The sequence below is a fragment of the Temnothorax longispinosus genome, chromosome 5 (genome assembly GCF_030848805.1).
Source record: "Temnothorax longispinosus isolate EJ_2023e chromosome 5, Tlon_JGU_v1, whole genome shotgun sequence".
Classification (NCBI taxonomy): domain Eukaryota; kingdom Metazoa; phylum Arthropoda; class Insecta; order Hymenoptera; family Formicidae; genus Temnothorax; species Temnothorax longispinosus.
Window position 1 is genome coordinate 1,617,909 of NC_092362.1, and position 27,843 is coordinate 1,645,751.

A 27,843-nucleotide genomic window follows, 5' to 3' on the forward strand; every position below is an offset into this window, starting at 1 on the left:
CTTGAGTTAAATATTCTCTCAGAAGATATAGTTTCTGAAGATTTATCAATAAACTCATAAACGGTAGACACACCAGGTGATGCACGTGCGAAACGTTAAAATGCTTTCGCGAGGCTCCGATATATGTTGGAAATTTCTTGCTGCCAGCTAAAAGCATAGCAAATACCGTCCAAACACATTTGTGCGCGTTGAGATATGATGCCTCGTAGCGCATTCAACAGCGACTCGATTAAACATAGTGTTATCCGGTTTTATCGGGGCAAAAACTTCCCTCTATCAGGGGAACGTTACATATATTCGTCGTGATTCTGACTCACCAGAGTGTCGTTCGATTTCCGCGTATCTGCATCCTGCGATCGGATAAGAGATCTCTATAGTAGGATATCCCGATGTGCATCCCAACTAATCTGGTCATCTGGACCGACCGAGTTCGATCGAGATGAGTCACGACACTTTGTTACTCGCCTTATCCGACAGTTTCATCTATCGAGTGGCTCCCTACGAACGAATGTCGCGTATCGCTCCGTGTATAATTCCTCTCGTATTCCGGTCGCGAGATGTTCGACGGAATCGGGCGTCGCCGGGCTCTCATTGTTGACGGCGCGAACAGGAAGGAAGCGCTATTTTTCACTTTTAACATGTTTCATCGTAAGATTGCCCTCGGAAGACGTCGCGCTGCGGCAGTGAAAAATGGAACGAAGCGAGGAAAAATCGAAGAAAGCAAAAGGAGATTGCGAACAGAGGAGGCGGAAGCAACCTCGAGCGATAGCACTCTCGATTAGGTTCTCGATTCGCGGATCGGAGTGTTACGCGTTTATTTCTTCCTCCCCCCGGTCCTTTCTTCCTATATCTCTCTGTTCTCGATTCGTCGCCTGCGGCGAAACGGGAGTTATTGGTCGTTCTGGACAAGGATATAGACTGAAATGAAGTTTCTCAACGACGAGGGGTGGCGTCGGGCCCCGAATCGGGGATGATTTGTGAATCATCCACTTGTTAGGCGAAAGTTCCGCGCTACTTTTTTTTTCTTTCCCTCGAGTCGGGACCGGGGTATATAGCGATAGGGTCGTGGAAAACGTAGGAAGGGTGTCGCAGTCTGGCGGTACACGGTACTATTCTTTTCTGTTCTCTCTCTCTCGATCCTTTCTTTTTCTTTTTTCCCCTCTCCTCGTCCTTCTTCATGAAGCTGATTTTTCTTTTTTCATATCTCGTGCTATTTTCCTTCGTATTCTTACTTCGCTTATACGTTTTCCTCCTTCTACCGTGTTTTCCTACGTATCGTATTTTTCCTCTATCTTTTTTTTCTTCGTTTTTTTCCGCCACTCATTTTTCCTTCGCCTCGCCTTCTTCCTCCCGCATCCTCGTTTTGTCTCGCTCTCGAGATCGGGTTGGGAGCTGGGGTGGATATAGGGTCGATCTGCGATCTCCCCAGGGCGACAATTACTTGTAATACCGTTGGTCTCTCGGGGCCGATGGGAACTCGATGGGGCGTATTCCCCGTAAGAAAAAAGGACATTACTGTAACCCACAGTCGAGTCCGACGCTCGCACCCTTACGAAGAGCTCGATCTGTCGCCCTTGTCTTATCATGGTTGACGTGTCTGATGATCTGTCAGGGGCCTCTCTTCAATTAGACGTGTGCTTGTCCTGTCTATCATGGGAATGGCGCATTTATTTAATTGAAACGTAACGTTATAGTAGCAACATGTAGTCATGCTCGACGAAAAAATAGCAAAACTTGTTGTATCTTTAAAAATAAATAATTATATTAATGATTTTTCACATGTAATATTAAACTGTCGTATAATTTAATTAATGTAATTTAAAATAATAATTTAAAAAACTTTAAAAAATAGATACGCATCTAGATTGCTACTAAACAAAAATCTATTTGACATTTATTAGAAAATACGGTTGTTCTCATGCTGGTCCATCAGATATTGACGTCAAAACTTGTATATCGCCATGAACCTTTGACTCTTAACGCGGAACAGCGTCGCAATTAAGCTTTTGCGTTAAAATTCTCGCGAGAATCAGATCAAACCAATATTCGCTCGGGAGAACATATCCTTTAACTGCTAAATACCAATTTGCGATGTACTCGGCGATGTATTCGCTTTGTCGAATGACGCGAATCCCACGTATACCATCGAATTCCGGCCGCTTCCGTTAATTAATGAAATCCGAGCCGCGGCTCATTCATCACCGGCGATCGTACGTGTCCGCAATCGGAACGGACGCGGGTCGTATCTCGTCCCGCGAGCTGCTCCCGATATGTATGCACGGTGTAAACGACGTGCGCCTTTACGGTGCGACGATGACGGCAATTTCGAATTAATTGCAAATTCACTGAGATCACGCTGGTTGGGGTGACGCGGGGGTGATTAATGTCTCCGTGGTAATCCGGAGACCGGCTTCCCGCCCCCACGGTCCATCCGCCAGTCGCCCCGTCCCCCCCTCCTCTCCGCCCCCGTTTCGTTCTTCCGGCTCCGTTCGCGACGCTTACGTATGGTAAGTGCTGTGGGATAACAGCCTCGTGTTTCGGATAACAGGGAATATCACCCACGGGGACACCCGACACCCCGACACCCCGACACCCCCGCCGCCGCCGCCGCCGTGGTGGCTATGACAAACGCACTCACCGCGGATTATACGACATAATCGCTGGAAACCCGAGCGCCCGACGAACGCGCGGTAATTTTCCTGAAATATTCACGGAAGATTTTCGGTGTCGAAGAACGGCCACGTTTGCGGCCGTGTAACGGGAGACAATGACGGAGGGATGGTTGTGTTGGATTTAACGATGGTAGATTACACCCTGACGTTCCACCGCGCGCGGTGATTTCGGTAGACATTGGCTGGACCTTATAAACGAAATTGAATGGGACATTGCTTTTCCATTTTCCACGTTAATATCATGACAAGTCTGTGACGAACTCGTTAAAAAATTGATCGTTTGTTTGATGTAATTGAAACATGATGAAAGTTGTGTTACGTCACGAAAATTGTGTTTTCTCGACACGTTACAAATAATTTTGTGAATTATAAATTTTTTGTTTTCTCTTTTATTTTCCGAGATCTGCTAATATACATAAAATGTCGTGAAACGGCAAATATCACAAAATCGCGATGCATTTAGTTTTTAGATGCATCGTGTTCGATGTTTCTGCGACGTGAAATATATCCGATGGCGAGGTATCTTTTTTTTCGTCGAATGCAGAAACCTTGTCGGGGAATATCCGTGCATGTCTATGATATAAAATATTCAAACAGAAGTCCCATATAGAGTCATCGTGCTCTGTAACGCTTTGCATTGTTGAAGCGAGAAAACGATGTAGAACGTTTATTGCCCCCTGGGATTACTCAGGAGCCGATAAAAAATTTATCCGGCATCCACCGGATCCTTGCTAAAACGCATAAACGTAGCTGAGTTAGACATGTTAATCCTAAAATCCAGTATTAAACCAAACATATTCATTTTAGCAGTAAGTTATATTCTCACACGCGCACGTCATTGTTTGTCTGCTTAAATAATGTACATCTAGTTTTAAATATTTAATATTACATCGTGACAATTACACATTACAATTCTGAAACATTTACTTTGACAATAATTTATTTCGACAAAATATTCTCGTATACAGTCATACATCATTAAAAATAAAATTTATCTGTTTCTAGCTGTTATGCTATATTATTCGCCTAACTTTTGAGAGGAGAGGAATAAAATCACTTTTTTTATTGTCATAATGTTTTAATGGAATTTGATCGTGATAGATCGTGATTTACATTTGTGAGTAACTATATATAATAATACGTTAGACATTATAGAGTTAATATTCCATGCCGTTCTGGCGAAGTGTATATTGTGTCGATTTAGTAAATCGTCTCGGAGTTGAACGTAACTTTTGCGCGAACGGAACGCGGAGTTTCGGAACTCGAATGTCCGCGAACAAGACACGTTAAGGCCCGAAACGTGGGTCGCGTTTAAACTGGAAATTTTGTATATACTGCATAATACGACCTTATTATGTTAAGGTATACGGTAGACTGTGACGCTTGTGGGGCTCCGCGGAGGGGTGAATGCATAATACAGTGCTGCAACCCGGAATACTTGTTCGATAGCATAGGTGGAGGAGATTCGAGTTCGTATCCGGCGCGGGGTAGGAAGGATGCGAAGTAAAGGAGTGGAGTTGTTGCGTGGTCGATTCGGTATACTCGAGCCGCCGGGTACGGTATCGATATTCACGATTCGACAACGTTCATATTTTTCTCTTAGCTGCGGCGGTTATCCGGCATTATTGTCGCAATAGGAAATAATAAAAATGCCGGTGGAAAATCTCGCCTGCATTCGTATACGAGCTTGCGGCGAATAGACCGGAGCAAATTGATATGCAATTATTTAGCGTTTCTCTAGTTTCGTCTTATGTTTTTATGCATACCCGCGAACGGTTATGCATATGTATGTATATGAAAGTATATGCGGTGTTTTATAGGAAAATCGTATTCATTCTCAGTATTGTAGAAACATTGAACGTAAGACAATGGTGATTGTAATAAGCAAAGGATTGTATTTGCGAATATATTGCTTATTGCAAAGAATCTTTATTGGGAAGAATTAGCGTTCACGTTAAGCGTATCTTACGCGGCTAATAAAATTTCAAGAAAAGTTTGTCAAACGCAAAATATCACGCGATATTCAAGAACATTTATTAAGAATCCTTTAAAAAGTTATTTTAATGACTGAAACGTTTTTTATATCGCGCGACTGAATGCGATATACGTTTCTAAATGTAGAAAACCGCTTATCTCTCTTTTTGATGTCATATAAATGGCGGATCCGAACTGAATGCGCTGTATTCAGCACAGCACAGCCGCATTTGCAGGAAAGAACTCTAACAGCGGCCGTCGCAAGCGCAAATAAGTAAAGTAAGGCCAAATGATGCGTATATGTATTAATTTTCTCCCCTCGCGACGCCTGGCGACGCTGGTAACGGCTTTCATCGTCGGATATACATGGCGTTGACGTTTTAATAATTTCATTCGCCGCGTCAAGAGCCCCATTTCCCCGGCGCCATCGCGAGGCATTTTCCGCGAGAGGATCGAATCTGCCCCCTTTCTCTTCGGAGTAGATTCAATTCCAACTTGCAGAATTGCATGCACCCGTCGGCGACGACGACGGCGGCGGCGTGGCGCGGCACGACGCGCGGCAACGTAATTCCGCGCGATTCTTCGGGAAACTCGTTAATTCCTGCGAGAATAAGACTTTTCAATGGTGGCGGAGCGCGCGGAACGCGCGATGTCGTACGGAAAGTTCGTAATGGGGATGCGCGTCGCGGCAGCGGCGGGTGGATAAATAAGGTGAGGCGATCAACATGCGAGAGGGAGAGGAAAATCACGCGTCATCGAGGAGCTTCGAATACCGTCTCCCGAGAACGATGAGCTTAGTCACCGAAGCAATTTCGAGTTCCGCGACATTAAAGTTTCGATTCATTAAATTTATTAGGTGCGACAAAACAACATCGCTTAATGTAATTGAATAATACTGTTCATATACCTATCATTTCCTTCAACGCATTATATTATATATTATGTTTACTTTCACACCACGAGATCGTTTCAAATTTAAAATTGTCAAGTGAGCACGGAAACGCGATTTTTTTTTATCCTTTAGCGTTAGTTAAATATCTCCTCGCATTTAGTCGGAAAATAAAAATACAACGCTAAAAGAATTTAGCGCATAAATCATCGTTATCGCTTCTAGCGATGCCTCGTTTATCGACAAAAGACCCGCTACGTCGTTCGCCATGGCACACGTGAAGCACGCCGCCAATTTAAGCGCGAGCTCGCTCCGTCGAACGAAAACACGATAACGGCGATGTCCATCCCCGGCGTCGAACACCGCACTGAAACCTATTGTCGCCGTTTTCCTCGCGCCTCGTCTCACCCTCATGAATTTGTTCTACCCGACGGTGCCCCTGAAGATCCGATGGTAAAAGTTGCCTATAGAAAACTCTTGGATTCCGTCATTAATTTTCCCCGTGGGTGCGGGAGGTAGGGCGAGGGGGCCGGGGGCGGACGGGCCGGGCCGGGCTATAGTGAAGATAGTAGCGTCGGTGCCGCTGGCATTGAGCGATCATCTCATCTACTCGGAGAAAGTTAGATGAGGAAATTTGTCCTTGCGATAGGTTCACTCATAGTTCACAAACTTCGGTAGAAGGCCACGCTAGGCTACATCGTATACCGTTATACGTGTGCGCGTACGTGCGCGTGTGCGGGCAACACCCAATGTCCACACTCTCACGTCCGGCATGTGTACGTGAGAAGCCTCCGTCACTGTGGCGACAACACCACCCGCTATTAGATCGAATCATCCCTCTCTGGTCGTGGACCACCCACCCAGCCATGGAGATTCCGGAGTGCGACTACCCGAGAAAAGGAATTGACTAAACCCCTTGAGAATTAATATCTCGGTGGGGGAGCGAACGATCTAAGTGCTTCAATAATCGTCAGAGCGGTTAAGGGTGGAAGATAAAATCGTCCCCGTTCATCGGCGAGCGGCGTACAATCATTCGCGACCAGTCATTATATTTTTATTATTTTACCTCTATACACAGTAAAGGCGTGCTATGGGTGTATTATCAATTCTCTCGTTATTCAAATATTTACAATTTGTTCGTAGCTGATAATTTAAAAACTACGGTGGAGCTACATTAATGCGACATTATTATTATTACTATTTATTAGAATGTATAGAGCGGTGAAAGAAATTTATGCCCGATCGTTTGAAGTATTAATTTACGGTATTGTTGAGACGTCGATCGAGTTTCTCGCACCGCTATTCTCATCCTTGAAATAAAATATGATGTAAAATATATGGGACAATATGTAAGGCGATGCGATAGAGGCAAAATATGAGAAGTTCGCCTAAAGGCGTTCTCGCTCAAAAAGGCGCCTTCTGCTTTATAGGAAACTTGGGATCAAGCCGCTCGTTTATCAAACCGAGAATTACGGACATCTGTCCGCTTTGGAACCGCGCCAAATTGAGCGAGCGTCCGCCTTTCACCGGCCGGGCGAGTACTTGAGAATCGATGGAATATTATCGTCCATACCTGCCCTCTGCCTTCGTTTGATTAACGACGATTAAAACTGCAAGGGATCCTCACGTTTAACGCGATTCAAAACGACCGGACTGATCTGGTGAAGTGCCGGAAGTCTCTGTCTCGGTTTTACATAACGAGGCTTTTACTCGAAACAATTCATACAAATATTGAAGGTTGTTATAAACTGGATAATAAAACCGAAAGGAGAAATATTAATGCGACAGTCGAGATTTACATATATTTTATGTTTATATTATACATGTGTCTATGAGTTTTTAAAGGATCATTATATATTTAAGATAGATATCGCGAGTATATTTGAAATATTTTTCCCATGAAACTTTTTAAGTAGATAGATTTATTTCCAGGAGAGAATAAGTAATTTTCAGATTGACTGCAGATATATGTATTGTATAATTTAATTCTTTAGTTGGTCCGATTCTTCAAGAATGACAGTGCAACGATAGCATAAAGAATGCACATATCCATATCAAGATAATGAACGAATTTACTGCGCAAACGATCCGTAACAAATCGCTCCCGCAAGAGTGCTTTCGAAATGGACAAGTTATTACCGCGGACGTGCAAATTCGATATGAAAATTTGATTCCAAGTGGACAATGTGCTAGGTGGTTTACGCACGTGATCCCACGAGAGGCGTCCCTTGATGGACCGACGGGCATCGTGACGGCGTATCCTCGCGCAGGTAACGCAAATGTAATTATCGTTAGGTCTGCGGAGGCCAAGGATCTAATTACACGGTCGTCCAGATTCCGGGACTCAATGACGCGAGTCCATCAAGGCGTAAGCGCGTACGGCTTACGAGACCGGGGGAGGGGGAGGGGGAGGGTGAGCGAGGGGCGCGACTTGAGCGAACTGCACGGGGACGCGCGGACTAGCAGAGGGCAGTGCTAGTGGATGCTCTCGTGTAAGGTAGAAGGTCGGGATCAGGGGCTCGTTTATCAACCTCGGGATTCCAGACGTCTGTCCCGTGTCCCACGGGATGAATTTATCGGTTTTATAATTAAGCGTGGCTCGCGCAACACCAGCGAGGTATAACTTGCACAGTAATTTATATATCTCTATGCCTTCTCTCCCCTCCCCTTCGTTTCCCTCCTTCGCCATCGCCCTTTTTCTCCACGGCGACGCGATTTCGAAATACGCAGGCGTGCTTCGTTAACTCCTTTAATTCCCTTTCTTTCTCCCGTTTCTCTTCCGATACCATCTCGTCCGTTTCGAAACACACTACGTGTTTCGCACGCAAACATTTTTCGGTCATCTAGCTGCAGGGGATAACGAACGGGACGAGATAGTAAAAAGATCGCCGGTTGCGCCCGAAGAATTTAATCCCGCGCCCGCCGCTCACGCTCCGATGTCCAACGCGTTTAAATGGTAATACTCGACTGGACGATTACGTTGAAGCGTTTTGATAAAGGATACGATATATATGAGAATGACATGAAGTTTATTTTATAGTGTTCGCCCGAATTTTTAGTATAAATATGACATTCAATAAATGCAATACATCTTTAGTAACAGAATGCAAAGTTAATTAATTGAAACAAAAACATAGTTGTTCTAATAAATAATCTCTAACATTCAATATCCATTGGACGGATGTAATAAATAAATACGATTGTAATATTTATGTATGCGTAAATAAATAGTAAATGTGTAAATAAATAAATAGATAGCGTATGTCAGTATAGATACATTACTTTCATAAATATGTCGAGCTTCGACTAATGTACATTTTCATTAACTGAAAACGGGTAAATTAAAAATTAAATAGTTATAAATGAGATTAGATACTTTGGTGAGCAATCTTGCTCTGTCGTGCTCGCTAGTGCTTTGCCCATCTATGGAGTGGGTAATGGAAGCTTGATTTCGCCGCGAGATGAAACTACGGCATCTCGTTAGCAAACTCTCTCTCTCTCTCTCTCTCTCTCGTTCTCGCTCGCTCTCTTGTTGCTGTTTTTCAGTTCCGACAGGCACTAAAGCGACCCGTTATATGATCGCAGAGTATGAAATATTCGTCCGCGCGGGATTCCGTGGAATTCGATTCGATCGGTGGGCACGAATGCACGTTGCGGTGGTCGATAATGAGAAGCTATGGACGCGCAAATGACGAGAATTAGAAACGCAATTTTCGAGCACGCCGAGTATTTACATACGGAAATAATGCCGCGGCATCGGCGAGTCGTTATTTCGCAATGAACTTTCCTCATTTATAGTGCGCTTAATTTAAAACATTTCGCAAATAACGAGACGTATTCTCTGCATTCAATTTACATAGAAATTACTGTGCGACAGTATCATCAGTGCTATCACACGTGAGAGATGGATTTATGTCTCTTCGGCGGACACTTTATAAGAGTCCTAGCTTCATTAACATTTGTCATATAAAATTATTATAAAAATCCGGCGACTCTTGGCGAGTTATCATTCGCGTGAGAAATGGTAGGAGCAAACAACGTAAAAGAAAGCCGAAATATTTTCTTTCTCAATCCTGAGTTTTATTGCGGATACATATATTAAAAAAAAGAAAGATCGTAATGGCGCATAAATTCGTTGTGTCAGAAGCCATTTTGCGGCCGCTCGTATATATGGCGCTTTACGAATTATTCTCGGTACAGAGATGAACGATGATACGAATCCCGTTGCATGCGGACTACTCCCCGGCATAGTAATTCGCATTGCAGCCGTGGCCGTGAGACTCACTGTTGGACGTATTATGGCACGTCAGAAAGCCATGCCGGAGGCTTCTCTGCCGCGGTCGCAGGCCATAAACTAAATGACGGGCTCCAAGCTCTCGGGACTCGCGCACAACCCATCGTCGCGAAACATACGAGAAGAGGACTCCGCTGTTATTGTTGCTAGCCAACTCGCGCAGCGAGCGTTAGCGTAGAGTGACGCGCTACGCTAACGAGCAAGTAATTACAATGAAACGATTGAGCCGTCACTGCCTCGTAGTACGGTAGAGATCCAGGTAGTTATCGCAACTGTTGAAATCCCGGAGTACCGTTTCGCGGATTTGAGTTGGGCGCAACCCCCCGAAAGAGAGAGGGACGGGCAATGAAAGACGGATGCGATATGCGAGAGAGCCGCAGAAAGACGGATAGCGAGAAAGAGAGATCGGGGAAAACGAGAGAACGCGAGATAGGGAGGGGGGAGAAGATGGATACGAGGAGAAAAGCAAAGCGAAAAGGAGTGAGAGAGCGAGAGAGAGAGAATGGATACGAGAGCCTAGTATGGAGTTTGAGGCTTGTTTGAACAGGCTGCAGCTTCCAGGAAGGGTGGACCGGGGGTACCGGGGGTTGCTATGACGATCACGCCCCATCGAATTACGCGAAAATTGCCCTACGTACCCTCGACCCCTCATCCATCCCCCTTCCACCCTCGTGCCCCTCACTCTCTCTCTCTCCCCGTCGTACCTCATCCACCCTTCATCAGGACTTCAGTCATTCCAATCTCCCCCCTCCCCTCGCCTCTCCCCGTCCCCGTCGCGTTGCGAATGTGAGCGAGGATAAACGGCTCGGCCGAATTGTGCTTCTCGATGAACCTCCTCGAGCTTGCGATACCTTTCGTCGAGAGGAACGGCGCTCGAAGTAAGTGGAGTCTTAAGTCAATGTTAAGAGTAGACGGGTCTCTCCGCCCGGTGGTTCGTCTTAATCATCGCGTTGCCGAGAATGTGGTGCACTCGGTTATTTAACGCGGGCAATTCGCGATATCGTCGAGACGTAATTACGTCGTGAAACAGCTTTACCGAATATATCGAGTTAACGACTTCGATAAGTAGTTTTTCAGCTTAATTCATATAAAATATTAGGGAGGGTATACATATACATACGTAGGTAATGAGTTTATGTAGATTCATGGCAATTAGCACATCGGAAAGTTTGTTTCATTGGTAAGACGGTGCAAATTTGGGAAAATAATTCGCAGAATCCGGACATCGATCGACAGCACAGCCGCTCTCTCACCCGTCAAAGAAACTAATTTCTCCGTGCGGTTCAGATTTCCATTATCGTGCACGAAAGCGTTTTCATTTCCTTACAGAAGCGTCTGCCGTGTAAACAGCGCATAATGGAATATATTGGAGTCGAGAATATAGTTTGATGGTTGTGGGAAAGGGGCTAAAACGCTTACCAATCGCTGAAGTAAAGGGATGAAGTAACATAAAGTCTTCTGCATATAAATATCTATAAGTAATATTATCTAGCAATTATAATATAATTGTTCGTCAAATTTTTACCAATTTTGGAAATCTCAACTTATATCATTTTGCAAGGAAATATGTATTAATTAAAAATTTGTTAATGCTGTCGACGCTTATCAATTGCCATCAAAGCGTTAACAATATGTCGAAAAATGTATCCTGCTATTACTGCAGTGCAAAGTAACATTATGTAATTAATTTAACATTGTAAATGCTGTCTGCCGTTAAAGCGCTAACAATGTTGAATAATTTAATTCACGCGACCCTTGGCTTGTTAATGCGTCACGTCACAAATAGGGCACAGCGCCGTGAGCGAAATAATGGAAGCCTCACGCGCGCGCGCGATAACAACGCGCGTTCTCCAACTTCGACTTCTAATCGCTCGCAGACTTCGCGCGGGGGCCATCGGATTCGGTTAGAACTTCTCGCTGCGAGAGCTGCTGTTCCGCGAAGTTCACGTTCGACCGGCAACCGCACTGTTAAGCCGTCTCGATCACCACCGAGATTTCCGTCGCGCAGATTTAAAAGGTCGTTACGTCTCCGCGCCGTGGTCGCCGAATCGTATTTCTTTTTTCGATCCGCTCGGGCAATAAGCCGTCCGCGGGATTAAAAGATTACGACCGACCAATATCGGCGATGGAGGACCCGACCCGGTCGGGTTCCGAGTAAGCACGGGGGGATAGACGTCGCACGAGATTCCTGCGGGAATTCCGGCAATCCTTTACGTGACTACCTTCCGACTTGGTCTCTTGCTACGTGAGTACCGAGGGGAAGCAATGTTTTCGCATTAGGGATAAACTGTCCCACGTCCCGACGGTCGGGGTCGGTCCGGTCGGTCCGGTTGGTGCGAGCGAGTGTCGCCAAGCCGCTGCAATTTATACGTTCCTGGCGCCAATTAACTGGACTTCCGCGTAATAAAATTAGTCTCGTGCGATTTGACCCTGTCGTCGTCGGGCTGCGTGGTTAACTCTACGGGAGGAGTACCGGAATATTGCGCCCCGGCGGTCCCCGAGCGTCGCTGAACGAATTTTACAAAGTGGACAAAATAAAAACCTCCGGGTGGAAATAAAACGTCTTACCTCTTGTCAGCGTGATAACAAATTGCCGGGTGGATATCGGGCGAAATCATTGTTTAATGCATGATTTCGTTCTTCGAACAAATTTACCGTAGTATATAATGCAAAAGTGTTATTAAGCGTTTAGGATAATAGAATGGGATGAAGATTGATTTAGAACTCTTGCGTTAAAAAATTGTTCATTTATTTTTTTTATCTCAATTTACTCTACAGATTTTCCTGATCTCATTAACAGGTAGTCATTACATTATTCCGAACTATTATACTTTTTTTTTTATTTGAAGTATAACCTTTTTATTTTCCACACGCGCGAGTACGCATACGCATTGTCTTCCGTTCTTCTTGTTATGTTATCATTGCCGTAGCTGTTCCTTTTTTTAGTCTTCACGAAGGATACTCCTCATTGTCTTTAATGCGAGTCGGAGAACGTTCAGAAAGGATACATTTATGTATGAAACACACTACGTAAAATATTCCGTTAAAATTAAAAAAAATAAAGAATAATGCTACGAGCGTTAGGGGAAAAAATGGATAGGTAGCGAAAGTAAAGGAGTATAGAAGCAGACGGCACGTTATAGAGGCAAGAGATTCCATATTTCACGGAGATAATGAAGACAAGTGATGCCTGGGAATATGAAGCTCGAGAAAATGAATAAGGGACCGGCGCGGTGATATGTATAGCGCGGCGGAAATGTCACAATCGTAATTGTATATGTATAACGCGTTTAATGTATCATAAACTGTGCGTTACGGCGAGATAGAAGAAACGAAGAAAGAAACAAGATAAATATATAGAATTAAAGAGTAAAAACATATATAATGCTATATATCGGTTTTAAACGAATTGAATTAAATAAGATTGGATTAAATTAATATGCGGATAGAAATATTGGAACAAATGTGCCCTTAAATTACACGAGCGCTAATTAAATATAGCTGTATTAATTTCTAGCGGCATCCAAGCAAGTAATTTATTTTCGTAGCTACAAAAAGCACGTATCATTAACGAGGAAAAGCGAAGGAAGGGAGAGGATATGCCGACGTAGGCGCTAACTGCGAGCTTATAAGAGAAAATGGATGCACGTGGACAGACAGCCCGCAGACGGGCAACGTTCGTGTACACATGCTAAGTGCGTCGCGCCCTAGAGCGAGTATATTGCGTTAACACCGAGGGTGCAAACAGCCCTTGCTTCGCTTGCGCCCTTTGTACGTCGTTCTTGTTCTCTTCGCGGTACAGTACAGTCGGGCTAATTATTAAAGCGTTAAAACCGCTCGTTAAGTTGTCATTTACGTCATGGTAGCATAATTACGAAAATTAATATAGAAATAATCTTTTAGCAAGGTTATGCGAACGTAGAAGGCATGGAATTTTGCTGAAATAGAAAACTCGTTGTTTAAACGATGTTGAGGCTTGTTAGTTAAAGAAACATTGCTTCATGTTGCGGTCTTTGAACTTCAAAATAGAGTTTTCGCGGAGAAACTTTAGTTGCATAATAAATATCTTTCGCGTAATTTTACGCGATTAGGATCTTCAGTCATAAAAAAGAGAAATTTGACTTGAGATTTTAAATTTGAATTATATATATCATAGAGGGGAAAGAAAGGGAAGCGCAAAGAGAATCTTACCCTGAAATATTTTAACTGTTTAATTATATAATCTGCAATTGTTCCGCGAATTGTTATTCATTCGTGTTTTACCGCGTTTCTTCGAACTCAGGATAATGACGTCTATTCGCGATAGAAGGAGTATTAATCAGTTCTATATATACATATCTTGTGCCTGTTATCTTTAATTAATCTCATGTATGCGGTGTCATTGCATCTGCCGGCACGTAAATGTTAACGCTTTCCACGAAGGAGGTTTCTTCGCTCGTTCTCCCTTGTTGTTAATTCATTTGCCTACGAAGCAACTAGACTAGAGGGAGGGGCAGTCAAAGGCGGCGCTGGAACGAGAGTGATTAATTCATCGTGTCGTCGGAAGTGGCATTAAGACGCCTTCGTATAAACGCTGTCCAAAAGGAAGTGGCAACGCCTCACTTCGCCTCTCGGGCAACCAGTCTATCTACGTATAAGAGCATTAGCGGCTATATATATATACGTATATATGCGATTGAGATATTATGGAGAGACTATAAGCGTCCTTTGCGTGCCTCTAAAGAGCCCCGTGAGTAGATGCCGAGAGAGGGATGTTAAAGGGTTTCCGTTCGAGCATGCACGCGATGCTCGACGATACCCGCGATCCCCAGTCGCGCTTTTCATTTTCTTTTCTATCGAAAATTTTTATTCCGTCCATATTTACAACGTAACGTTATTTTTTATCTCTAAATCTATAGTGAAGTTTCTTAGAATTAGTCGATAATATATTGCGCGTAAAATATATAAATCGATGAATATCTGATTTTTCTCACAAATTTTTCAGTTATTTTATTTTGTAATTACTCGGAGCTATGCTAGATTTTTATTTGATTTTTTTATATGACCAAAAATCGCCGCGCCTTGACGTACGTCTAAAAGCAATTTGGAGATTCGTCTAGGCGTTGCCTATTGAGAAATTCTCGACATACCGCGAGTCTCCTATGCTACGTTTCTGTCAAAGACTCCGATTTAATTTCTTGTGGCTAAAGGCCATCGGTCAAAGAAAAGGGAACCGAATCAAAGCGTAAACTCGAAACTTTCGTCCGTCGCAGTTCAAGTGCGAGGGTTTTCAGCGGCGATACGGAGGGTAGACACGCAAAAAGACCAATGGCATTTCGTTATTGCACGCTGAAAGCAGGAGGGAAACCATAGGAGGAATCTCGTAAGGCATCGTCAACTTGTTATACCCAATGCTCTTCTTTTTTCTGGTTGTTTTTCCCACTTGTTTGTAGATATTTTATAGAAAGATTAATTACATCTGGTTCGCGATTGTTCGGAATTTTCCTTTTTATTTGAAGGCAAATAGAAAACTCGATATTATTTGAATAAAATAAATTTTGTTCACTTCTTCTTTAATTAAATGATTTTTGATAATTGATAAGATGTATAAATATATATTAATATTAACAAATATATATATAAATATATATATATGTATACATAATAAAAAAAATTGCCTTCTATTCTGAATAGAATATTTTTTAGATGTTATCTTATTAAAATGTTATATTTATTATTGATGCGATCTTATAAGATTTGCGATTCGATCAGCTTTTATATATGTATGAAAATTGTCATTATTGTCATTGTCTCCGAGCGAACGAGATTTTAATTTATAATCTAGAACTGCATTATTAACGAAGAATATACTGCTGCTCTCCCACATTTAAATTTAAAATGAAAGCAGGTATATCTGTGGGAAACGACTCGAAAATACGCTGTTTTAATCGATCGTCCGATACGATACGCGGTAAAACCGTACGGGTTCAATCGTGTAAAAGATCCATCGGAAAATTCCCATAAAAATTACACGATCGTTGCCTCGAGTGCTTAGCGACACGTGACTAATTTCGTGGCTTATGCACCGATGGATATCATTTGGGATCGTGTACTTTTGGTTACGCGAAAACGTATGCCGTGTAAATACATATTTGAATAATATTTGTTTAACATGTTTTCTCCCAATTTAAAAATAATATTCGTCACACGGTGAATTCGATATTATTATAATGAACGTAACGTGGTTATTCTCCAAAATAACAAAATGGCTCAATCGAGCGAATTTTCGATATGATCAAAGAATTAATGCACGCTTTTAATAGCGATAGATCGCTTGAACCCGTTAAACAAGTTAAAACGTAAAATAGCTTACTTTGGTATTTATCTGAAATGAATAAAAGCTAAAGTGGAATTTTTATTTATCGTAGAAGTTTACAGTTGCTGAAACTTTTTTTATTTAATTTGCTTATTTTATATCATTACGTCGCATGAGGCGTTTAATGCTCGCTCTAAATTATATAACTTATATAAAATACAACTTTCAAACAAAAACGTAGCAGCGCGTGTCAGGGGATCGATAAGAAATATCATGTCTAAACTTATTACTGTTCACGACACACGCTCGGCTGATTCGCGATATTGAAACCTATCTCGAAAATCCTGGCGCCCACGATTAATCACCGAAGCCGCGATCGGCGGCGTTGACCCTTTTCTGTACGCTTCATGCCGCGTTTATCATCGTACTTTTCGCATGGCCGCACATTTTTCATCGCTCACGCGCATCCAGCCGAATCAACCGGCGCGGCTCGGCGGGCTCGCTCACTGGAATAACACAAGGACGCGAATAATACGAGCCGGGAATAATTCCGGGATAAATCAGCTCGCCTTCGTCCTTTAATATTCTCCCCGCTGCTGTCCGATAATACAAAATCGCGGCATAATTTCGGTATAAATCGAGGGCAGGGGGAGGGAGCGCGGGGGATACGGGGGAAACACCCTCGTCCCTTTAAAAGCCACGGGCGTTTCCTTCCTGGTGTCGGACGATAGGATTCCCTCGTGTTATACGACTTCCTTTTCATCGACAGCAACAATGGCGGTGGTACGCGTCGCTCGTCTCTCCGTCGTCTCTTCAGAATCGAAGTTTGCTCTCTGTACACAGAAACACGCGCGCACGTCCCTGCTCACACGTGCGCTCTCGCATACCCCCCGACTCCCGTGCACGAAAAACGTGGAAAATACGGAAAAAGGTTGACGGATCGCAATTCACACGACCTCTCGCGACTCATGGGCGTCGGAGAGGAGCGCGGAAAGGCGCCGGATATGCGCCGCGTGCTCTTGACTGTTTCCGATCGGAAGATCTAGCCCGCGCGGAAAATTTAACGGGGAAACTTGTAGCTAGCCTTAGGAATGTAAACTACCTGATAAACTCATTAGCAACACGCCGAAGCGGCTGACGGCTGGCGCACTCGTGCGCGAAACTGTTTTAATCGAGAAAGTAAAGAAATTCATTGAGACCCAAATGCAACATGCTTGTTGAAAAGCGCAAGTTTGCCTATAGCTGTCTCTTTAATTAATAAATATAATAAGTAGAAAAGTTTCTAAGCTCTTTTCTCTCGAGAAATATTTTCTCGTGCGCCTGCACCCTCGGAGAAATCATGTCGGCGCCCATGATTCTGTTCTCTCTCTGGATTCGAGAAGCAGTGCGCGAGAGGAGCAGACGCCTCTTGGGCAAACATTTTCACGCTATTACGGGAATCCGAGACTGGATATTAAGCAAACGCTTACAGCTGCAGGAAATCACTCGAGTCTCACCCTCACGAAATTCTCAGTCGCTCTTTCTTCCTCTTTCGAGCGCTACCAGACGAGGAGAATCGAAATCTGCGATTTATTTCGCGAATTTTCATCGAAAAATACGTAACGTTACGGACGTGATGGCAGTAACAATTCGATCGATATAGCGCGAATTAAATTCTCTTCAAAGAAAATTCGCAATATATTCATAGCTGGAAAAAGAATAAACTCTATATCGTTTCTTTTGTTATTATCGTTTTGTCGAATGCAGTGACGTTACCGTGACAAAAGAAATATATCATTTGTTCTGTAATTAAATATTGATTATTGATACAATCTCTATATGATTATTTCATTAATATTTATACGATTATTTTCATGATTTGTTTTAATTGATGGTACCGATACTTTCCGTTTTAATTTTACCTTTGCCGAGCTATAACTCTTGTCCCGTGTCATAAAATATATTTGCAGCACACCACAAATCAATCTAGATTTGTTTAGAGATATCGGCCGTTCCTCTCCACCGGACGAGAGTTCGGAGAGCAATTCCGAGAGACGTGAGCGCGTTTAGCCCGGACGCAGTTGATTTATCGTGGGAGAAAAGGGCGGCGCGGCGCGCGGTGAAAGAAAAGGGTGGCTTTTCGACGCGAGAGAACGAGAGGCACTTCTGTCAATTACTACTCGTATAGGTAGAACGGTGAAAACACGGTTTTATCCCTGGCAGCTCGTACGCGACGGATAGATGTCACGTCATCGCCACCCTCGAGAAGCGATTACGAGGCAAACGGCGTCCCGTCTCGAAGCCAACCCTCGACAGCGCGTCCTCGATTCAACCGCATCGTCATTAAGTTACCGTCAATTAGAACGAATGCCAGGGCGAACGCGCGTTCAGGATGAAAAAGCTCGCGTGCCTGGCTGGAGAAAATCGGAAATGCCATTCGTCATTTGTCTGCCCTTTCGAGAAAGCTTTAACTCTCCCCCCCTTCCTCCCCACCCCCTTCGTGAGGGAAAGTTTACTGAAGGGAATCTTAATAAAAAGAATTATCGCTGTTATATGCACCGCATCAATTGATATTATACAAAAAGTTTATCGAATTAATTATGTTAAGACGAATTTACATCGGCTGGTGTTGCGTTTACTGGTACGCAAAAAAAATTGCTTAGTGCGCTAGCCGTAATTAAATTACAGTAACAAATTCTGTTAAAGATAGCCGAGAGCCATAATTCCCGCAAGATCTCTTTCTATCACTAGCGTCAACGGCTGTGATTAATTACTCGCGTGATACCTGTGCAATCCTTTGAATCAAAATAAATCGTCCACCGTAAACTGAGCCACTTTCTGTAATTAAAGGGAAAGGCTCGAGTATATGCGGCACACGGAATGATCTAAGAGCTGTTCGAGAGCCCTGATATAACCGGGGGACACATTCGCGGTATCTTATGTACGGATATCCCACCGGGGAGTGTCGTGACACGCGTGCACGGTCCATTCGTCTCGTTCACGATATCCGCGTGTACATACACGCGGTTTACATATAGGGTAGAAAAAAATAATAAATATCCAGCGAGAAAGCGAGAATGAGAAGAAAAAGAAAAGGAAAAAGAAAAAGAGAAAGAGAGGGAGGTGCCGCGATCTCGGGTACGCCGTGGGGTACGATAGGCAGGTGTCACGCCACCGCGACCCCCTGGCGCGACGATTACGACGATTACCGGAGAGCCGGTGTGGTGTGCTCGCGGGAGGGTGGAGTCCGCCTTTCCGTTGACACCGCATCACGAAGCACTAACCAGGTTATTTATGCTACCTCGTAAAACTTGTGGCGTGCCTGAACACACTAGTCGCCGCCACTGTCCCGTTCTCCCCCCGTTCCGTCGCGCGGGGGGCCAATCTCGAATGACAGAACGGGGGGTGGTGCACAGTCGTGCCTCCCAGGATCGCGGACTGCCTACCGCGATGCGGTCTTAGCTCGAAAGTTACGGGATAGACGGCAGTAAATACGGAATAGACCGACGTGTGTAGGATTTAATGTAAAATATCGCATGCCGGCCGATACGGCGGCGATATATATATATATATATATATATATTCATATATCTATAACGTTAATATGCGCAATCGTATATGCGGCGACCGCGAGAAGGGACCGCGAGTCTGGCATTTTCATGAGTTATGGGCGCCGCGCTATTTTTATTACGTGCCGGCATATCGTCCGGCGGACGATAACCGGAATACTTTCCCCAGTACGAAATATCGGCTCGCCAGAAGGAAGCTTGTATTGAAGCACCAGTGTAAATAAAATTTCTTGAAAATTTGCCTTATGTTGAAGAATGATCTATACGAAGCGATCTATGACAATTTTGCAATAACAACGTACATATGACATAAAATCCCTGTCTGTCGAATGTCAAATTATTTGACAGGCATATCTTTTCTTTCAGTTACCGTATTCAATGGAACTGGATTACGACGTGGTACCGGGCGTACCGGGTGGACCGTCTTCCGGGATGATGGCGTTGCTGCCACCGAGGGTGAACGTGTCCGCCAGAGGCGAGGTACCGGTCACCCTGCAGGTCTTCAGGATCAGATTGCCCTGCTCGGGTGTCGTTAGCGCCGAAATTCCACTGGCCCTCAGATTGAATGTCACCGCGCCGCCCGGCACTAGGTACAACGACACCGTCTTGGTCTTCAAGAGGAACAAGATCTGCTTGAAAGGTTCGTGAGCAGTGATATATCCAGCTATCGTGCGCGGCGGTGGCATCTCGCGCGCGCGCGCGTGACGATTATGCGTGCTTCTTGCAAGAAGTCGTTATGCTAATTTTGAAAAATGTCGACAAGGCTAATCGCGTTTTATTGTTCTCGTACATGAGAAAAAGCGGTACCCCCTATTTCATTTATTCTCGCGCATGGAATTTAGTGCGGTGCACTGAAATCCCGCGCGATTCTCATGGCAGCCGCGCATTAACCGACAACCAGATCCGGATCCTAGATTTCATTCTTTTTTTTTCTGTTGTTGAAGGAACGAACAGCGTTTTCTTCTTCCGCTTGCTTTATTCAGAATCTATGAAAGAATCATGACGACGCGCGCTGTTTGTCTCACTTAAAATTTGAAAATGCTAAAGTGTGAATTATTTAACTCTTCCGCTTAGTAGCGTTTTACCGGCGTAATTAAAATTGTAACTCCTCTTGAATTTTGAATAATGTTTACCCGATTCTCTCTCTCTCTCTCTTTCACGCTTTTTCAGATTTATATTTATTTCATAACCGTAACCCCTTCCTCCTTAATTAATCAATAAATTTTGTTGTAATACAATATGCAAAATTGTGTAAATTAAGTAACTTTATAAAATAATTCACGAACGTTAATTAATAGTTGCAGTATCACGTTGGTGTGTGGCTTTCTGTGCTTTGTTATTTTCAACGTAGGAAAGTCAAAGGCTAAAATACAAGCAACAAAGAACGTTACTTTAAATTAATTAGTTCATTGTTCAACGGTAGAAGGAACATTGTGATTAATAGTTACAGCATGGTCTTCAATTCGAGAGGATTTAGAGTTATATCCTAAATTCAGATATAATGATATTAGGACATAGAATATGTAACCCTAAATTCTTGTTTCGAAGACCATGCTGTAATTATTAATAAATTATTAGTCAGAACGTTTCTTTTACTTACCATTGGACAATAAATTAGATTAATTCAACAGTAACATTCTATATTGCTCGAATTTTGGCTTTTAATTATCCTGTATTGTTTTTAAATATAACAAGCGTGATTTATTAATTGTCTTGTTATTTTCAATGGCAATATTGATCTACGGTGCGCTATATGAAGATCCATTTCAAAGGGGTACTATTATTATTTAAGCTTTGTTATCTATATAACACATATGCTACTCGCTTTTGCATGTTCTGCGGTTCGCGCTGAAACGCCGCTTTTCGTTTATCTACATTCACTTTAACGCCATTGCAGTCTGTTGATAATTATTTCGTTTACGTAATCTCGGATTTAATTAGCACGTTCGCGCGTACTCGGCTGAATATCTTCGTTACGGCGAGACAGTTTCGACGCGGTCGCGATTAAAACCGGGAACGCGCATTCATTTCGCGTCACGCGCAAACTCAATTTATCCACGCGATTTATGAACTCTGCTGCGGACTGATAACTTTGACGTCGCGATATTTAAACGTTTATAATGCGTCGAAAAGAATAACAATGACAGGTTTTTGAAACGCGGGATAAAGCAGCTGCGAATTAATCACGTTGATATTATCGAGAAATGGTTCGAACACTCAATTTCGCGCTGCGGTTGATACAACAATATTGAATACACGATAAACTTTTTATTAACACCAACCGTAGAGTAACGTGATTACAATTTTATAAAGTATTAATCTATATTAACTATTTCATAGCAAATATCTTTCACGGCAATTATCTTTCCGGATCTCTCCTAAGTAAACGTCGTCATATTCTAAATGCAGAGAGTACGGTCGTTTTAATAATTAATTATGTTTAAATAATGAAATTATATATATATATATATATATATACACACTCATATACGTACGTTCAGTTGACGTTATGCGGGAGAAATGGAAATAACGGACCGGGGCGAGGGTACAAACGTAATTTCCGCGCCACTTCCGACAAGGGTGCTCGTAAGCTTGTACTCATAGGTACTTCACAGGCGGTTCTCTCGACTCCGCAAACCTCATGTAACCTCGAAAACGTATGTTTTCTAAAAAAACAAGCCACGCAGCAGCGATGAATGCAATCTGGCAAATAGCCCCGATTTTCGTTTCTCTCGCGTCATAATAGCCTGCCAATATGTTCCATACAAATTTTGCGTTAACTAAAGCGAATTTTGTATGCAGTTTCCGGTAAATAAAAGTGCCGCCCGAACTAAATTAGAACCGTAGTCATACTATTTTTTTCACTTTTTTTGTAAATGAGGAAAAAATTAATATTGATTTCCGATAGAAGGAGATGAGCTAAATTTATTCGCCGAATAAAAGAGATGAAAGAAACGTATTTTTAAATTGAAACTAAATTTTTGCATTTTGTTCTCTAAGATGTAAATAATATTGTTAGATACGGAACCAAAAACCGGATAAATTTTTAAATAAATTTTATTATTGTCATGTTGTATCCTCATGCTTGATATTGCATATATGTTAATTACATGTTACGCACACAATTATCTTGAAACTCGGTGAACATTTGTTTCAAGCCACTACACGCCAAGTTGGTAACTGAATATTGCTTGTGCCGGAAAATATATGCGTTTAAGTGATAGAAAACAATCCGACGGCAGAGAATGGCGACGACAAAGAGAAGGAGATGAAAAGAAGAAGAAGAAGCGAAGAAAAAGCAAAGAGGAAAGAGGAAAGAGAGAGAGCGAGAGAAAAAGAAGCGCAGATTCGGATCCGGTTACCGAAGCAGGCGACGGTACAACAAAAAGCAATCCGCCGAGTAAAATTGAATCTCGCCGGGGGTCGGTGTATTTAATGAAAGAGAAGAGAAGAGGCAGAGGATACCACCCCTCGCCGAAGATCAAGAGGGTCGGCCGCGTAGAAAAACGAAGTAGGTGGACAGAGGTACGGCGGAAAGGCAGGGAGAAGGATGAAAATAAGTAAGCGTCTCCGCGGTGAGGGCCTTAGTCGCGTCCTGAAGAGCAGATTTCCCGCTTTGTCGAATTTGCTTCTTCCTCGTTCCGCTCCTACATCGCCAAAGTACTAGCCGCGCTCTGACGAGTCCTTCGGCGATCGTTTCGAGCTCGAGAGGTCTTGCTGCAATCCGAAAGCGCACTCGAGATCACTTGAAAATAATCGAATTCTTTATATATGGAGTCTCTATACTCGACACTCGACGTTCGCGTAGAATTCCATATATTGGAAATCTCCTGTCAAATTGAAAATAAAAGACTCGGTGATTTACACTTCTTAATCTTCGACCTCTAGCTACTGTAATATCTGCGACTTCAGTTTTTCAATCATTTCGATGCGTCGAGAGCGCGTATTAGCTGTTTTTTTTTTCACGTATTGAAACGACGATCGTTTTCACGTTCTATATTTTTTTTCAGATTTTTATATTGTTTTCAAATATTCAAATTATTTTACATCTCAAATATGCTCGAAAAATGTTGACGTTTTGAATTATCGAGTATGTTTGCAAGTTTTGCAAGCGTGCGCGCGTACTACGTGAAAAGTATCGAAAAAAATATTTGAGACAAAAGTGGCGCTAGTAAAAATTTTATTTCACGCGACCCTGTGGATTTACAAATATTCGACATGCGCGTACGAGAACACAAAGATTTTTTTTTTCTAAATTGATGTTAAAGTTTTTTTTTATTCTGCAGAATAAAAATAATCATATCAAGCCGCGGTGCACAAGAGACGTATAATTCCGTGATTTACGTAAAGCCTCTCAGCATGACCAAATTTGTTTCTAAAGTCCACAGAGCTCCCGGCGAATGAGGGAATGCGATTCGGTGGAGGGTCATCCTGTTAATCCTCCGGAGACTTAATTCCGGGCCTCCGTAAATCTCGGTTAAGGTCTGTTTGATGGTAGCAGATAGCATAGCTCGCCCGGATTTAATTGAGATACGCAGTCGCTCTTAACACGCCTTCCTGACTCCGTTAGTCGCTCTTAAGTCTCGAAGTTTCGGAAACGCGCGTCGCTCGCGCTCTTAAGTTACGTCGATAGGTACTCGACTGTTCTTTGAGTGCTGTGTGAGCAACACTCCGCTGCGAGATCGATTTCCCTCGTTACGATAGCATCGGAGCATCGAGATGAAGAGGACGTAAAATGCACTACTCGATTTTTAAATGATATATCAAATTAATTTTGACAAAAATCGTAATATAGGCGGTAAAAGTGAACGCAATAATAACGTTACAAGTTGTAAAACAAAATCGAGCTGCAGCTACATCGCGTGTTCAGAAAATCTAATAATATTACGAGAAATGTCAAAAAATAAATAATGCGAAATCTGATGTAGTTACATAATATTAGCGCAGAAATTGTAGAAATCTTTCAAAGATACTTGTTTGTATTTCGGGCGCGTTGTAGCGTGTGAGAGGAACATTTTAGGATGATAGAAGGACTGCAGCGCGCAAAGGAACGATGCGAGTTTTGCCCCTGAGAAACTGCAACGCCGAAGACTGCTACGATTTATTTAACTTTTTCTTCCTGCTACTTCCTGCGCACGTCTCATCGCGCTCGAGCAAACTCTTTCTCGTCTTGCTCGTCTTCGTAACTCGTGTTCGCGATGCTCTACTTCGGTTATCACGCAACCCGCTTGGTTTACGTTATCTTGGCAAAGGCAAGAAGCCTGTTTCCTTCCTTTATGAAACGAGGAAATGAGCGAGGGGGAAAAAGGGAAGTTAAATATTATGGTTTACAGCCAATAACGTATTTATTAGAAAACTGCGTTTGTGTGTAAGTTTTATGAAAACGTGAAAAAGCAGTTGAATAAGATAAATAAGATTTAAATTAAAACGAATATTTTTTTATTGCACGATTATTTCAAAGTTCAATTCACGTATCAATCGTTTTTATAAAACAGTGGGTAATCAATTTAAAAAACAAAAAAATGAAATACACAAAGTCATATCCTATATGGACAGAGTTACAATTGAATATTGTATAAAAAGGTGACATTTCTCAGAATATAGAGCACCGTTGCACGTTAACACAGTAATTCAATATCAGCATCAACGGCTTATAAATTTAATCCTTGACAGTCAACTCTCTTAGTTTCTTTCCATGATAGAAAGGAGAATTTCGCGATGACTGTGTATTATGTCAAGTCTTAATCTCCGAGGTGGATTTTTGTCACGCCGCGCCGCAAGCAATGCAGTGCGGCGTATTTTTAATACACTACGACTTGCAGCTTAACGAACATTTCAGAGAGAGTACGTCCTGGCATTCTTTTTTATTTCCGTAACCAACGTTGATGTTACTTACTCGGATGAGATTGCTCTGCAACAAAAAGCCCCGGCTTTCAAATAAATATAGAGGGGAAAAAAGCACGATTGTGTGTGCATCTTTGCTATTAGATCACAACGATAGAAATTTAACTTTTATCATTAAAAGGTTGCAACTTGAAAAAAATTCTGCGTTAACGTTTTCAGATATATTGAAAGATGTTTTCCGCTATATTCAGCTTTTTTCGTAGCAAACAAAAGGCGAGTAAAGTAAAGAAGGCGAGAGTCGTAACGAATCTCAAGTAAAGATTTCGCAATTAAAATTTCCACGAAATTGAAGGAGGAAAGTATAGCTAGGAATTTGTATAGAGAAATATATGACAATCCCGTACGATGTCCTAGGTATAAGAAATAATTACTCACACGCGAGTTCCAGACGAGGAGGGAAGCAGAATGTGATAATGCACAATCTTATACTCCTTTACGGCGCGCATAAGTTACCGGAGGGTGAAGAGCTGTTTTGGATTTTAGGCGAGCAATGCCGATGAAGGAATGCATTTAGGGATTATACGACGCTATAATCTCGGGGACGAGTTAAGAGTTGATGGAGTTTACTTAATTTTATCATGACGCTCCGAAAGGATGCGCGTCCCTTTTCCTCAGCGTATCCTAGTCGGGGCTGACATGCTCGGTTCTTGAAAGCTTTTGAGCCCTCGCGCTAAAGTTCCTCCGTCTAGGCCACGTTATTTACCTTTATAAGAGACGACAAGGCGCCGCGCCCCGCCCCGCCCCGCCCGTTCGACCCGAGTCTTTTCTTCTCGCGAAACGCGCACGAAAGGATAGAGAGAAAAGAAATATCAGAAAGCGAGGTACCGGCGGGAAAATGTAAACGCGTGACGCAGCGAAAGAAAAGTCTCGACAAACTCCTTTCAGGCTTTCCCCGCGAGAAACGAGAGTAACGTCAACTGGGTTTGATTAATTCGTTGAGATTTCTTATGAGACGTGTATTTTAATAAAGTAACAATTCCACGAAAATTGCGTCACATTGTAAATTCGTTAAGTCCCAATGTGGAAGTACTAATATGGTAATCTGATAATATAAAAATACTTAAAAAAAAATATTCTACTGCAGACTTTCGGCGGTCAAAATAAAATTCAAGAAATTCGGGATTTGAGATGTAAAATAATAAGATGCTAAATTGAAGAAAAGTTCTAAATGCATTAAATGCTGCTTCCAATTCAAGTGAGCAATGAACACAACGAAAAATAATGAATGTAACGATGGGATAATTACGTGTCATTCGAGACCACCGTGGTGCGTGAGAAATGCGTCGCTATACGCGAGATAAAAGTAAATTGAACGAAATCGCGATAGTGGCTGCACTTGCCAGAAAATTCGTGGTTTACCGGCGAACGATTCGCCATCAAAGTGAGATCTCTTTGAGCACTTTCCATGGTGCTCGTCGATATTCCCGCCCGTTCGATAGCACTCTGTGATACGTATAAACAATGGCTCGATCCATGTCCAAGGGCTTCCCGATAGATTCGGATCTCGAGCACGCGGTTGGAGTGGAAATGCTCCAATTGACAAAATGGATTGCCGATACTATAATGGCGGTCATGCAAGCTTTGCAGATCGAATATATACGAATATAAAAACGTAACCGTCGAATGAAATGTGAAGAGGGTACGCGAATCAATTGCGTATCAATTTTTTTTTAAATTGGAAATCAAATAAAATTAAAATCAAATTAAATTACATATATATTGACGTTGTTTAAGTCATATATATTGTTTATCGCGTTTATGCTCTGGAAGATTAAAGCTCGAGGGAGGTGCTTTAGTTGACGTTCAACACACGTTGGATTTTCGGAAAAATGAGATCGATTTTGTTTTATCAAATTGATTCGATTACCGTCAATTTGTTTACGACAATAATTGAAATTTTTTGAACGAATGCAATACTTTATCTGATTATTCTCGATAAAAAGACTGCGTAAGACACAAAAGACGCATGAAAATTTCAAGTACTGATGAACTGACTTGTATTTGCAGGTGTCGAGACTCCTCCCAGCAACGATTCAGTACGCTTGGAGCCCGATCCGCTCGTGAATGGTGCCGGTGCGCTTTACGTCGCTGCCACGTGTGCTTGCGCCTTAATTCTGGTCGTCGGCAGTGTCGCTAGCGCGTTATACATCCGCAACAGCAAGGCTCGCGTTCAAGAATCTCAGTGAGTAAAATTTGATATCAACGGATATTATATTTAATCGACAAAGAATTAAGCAGCATATTAACAGAACCCTGCGTATTTAATA

At 42.6% G+C, this 27,843-nt stretch overlaps 1 protein-coding gene across 5 annotated transcripts in view; it reads left to right on the forward strand.

The window, feature by feature from the left end:
• The window catches only part of LOC139813868 (tyrosine-protein kinase Dnt), a 116,097-nt gene that overhangs the window by 70,434 nt on the left and 17,820 nt on the right, over window positions 1-27,843 (forward strand). For all 5 annotated transcript variants that reach the window (XM_071779674.1, XM_071779675.1, XM_071779677.1 and 2 more), the window contains 2 exons: window positions 20,039-20,312; window positions 27,584-27,758. In XM_071779674.1, coding sequence (XP_071635775.1) covers window positions 20,039-20,312; window positions 27,584-27,758 — 449 coding nt within the window. The remainder of the gene's footprint in view (window positions 1-20,038; window positions 20,313-27,583; window positions 27,759-27,843) is intronic.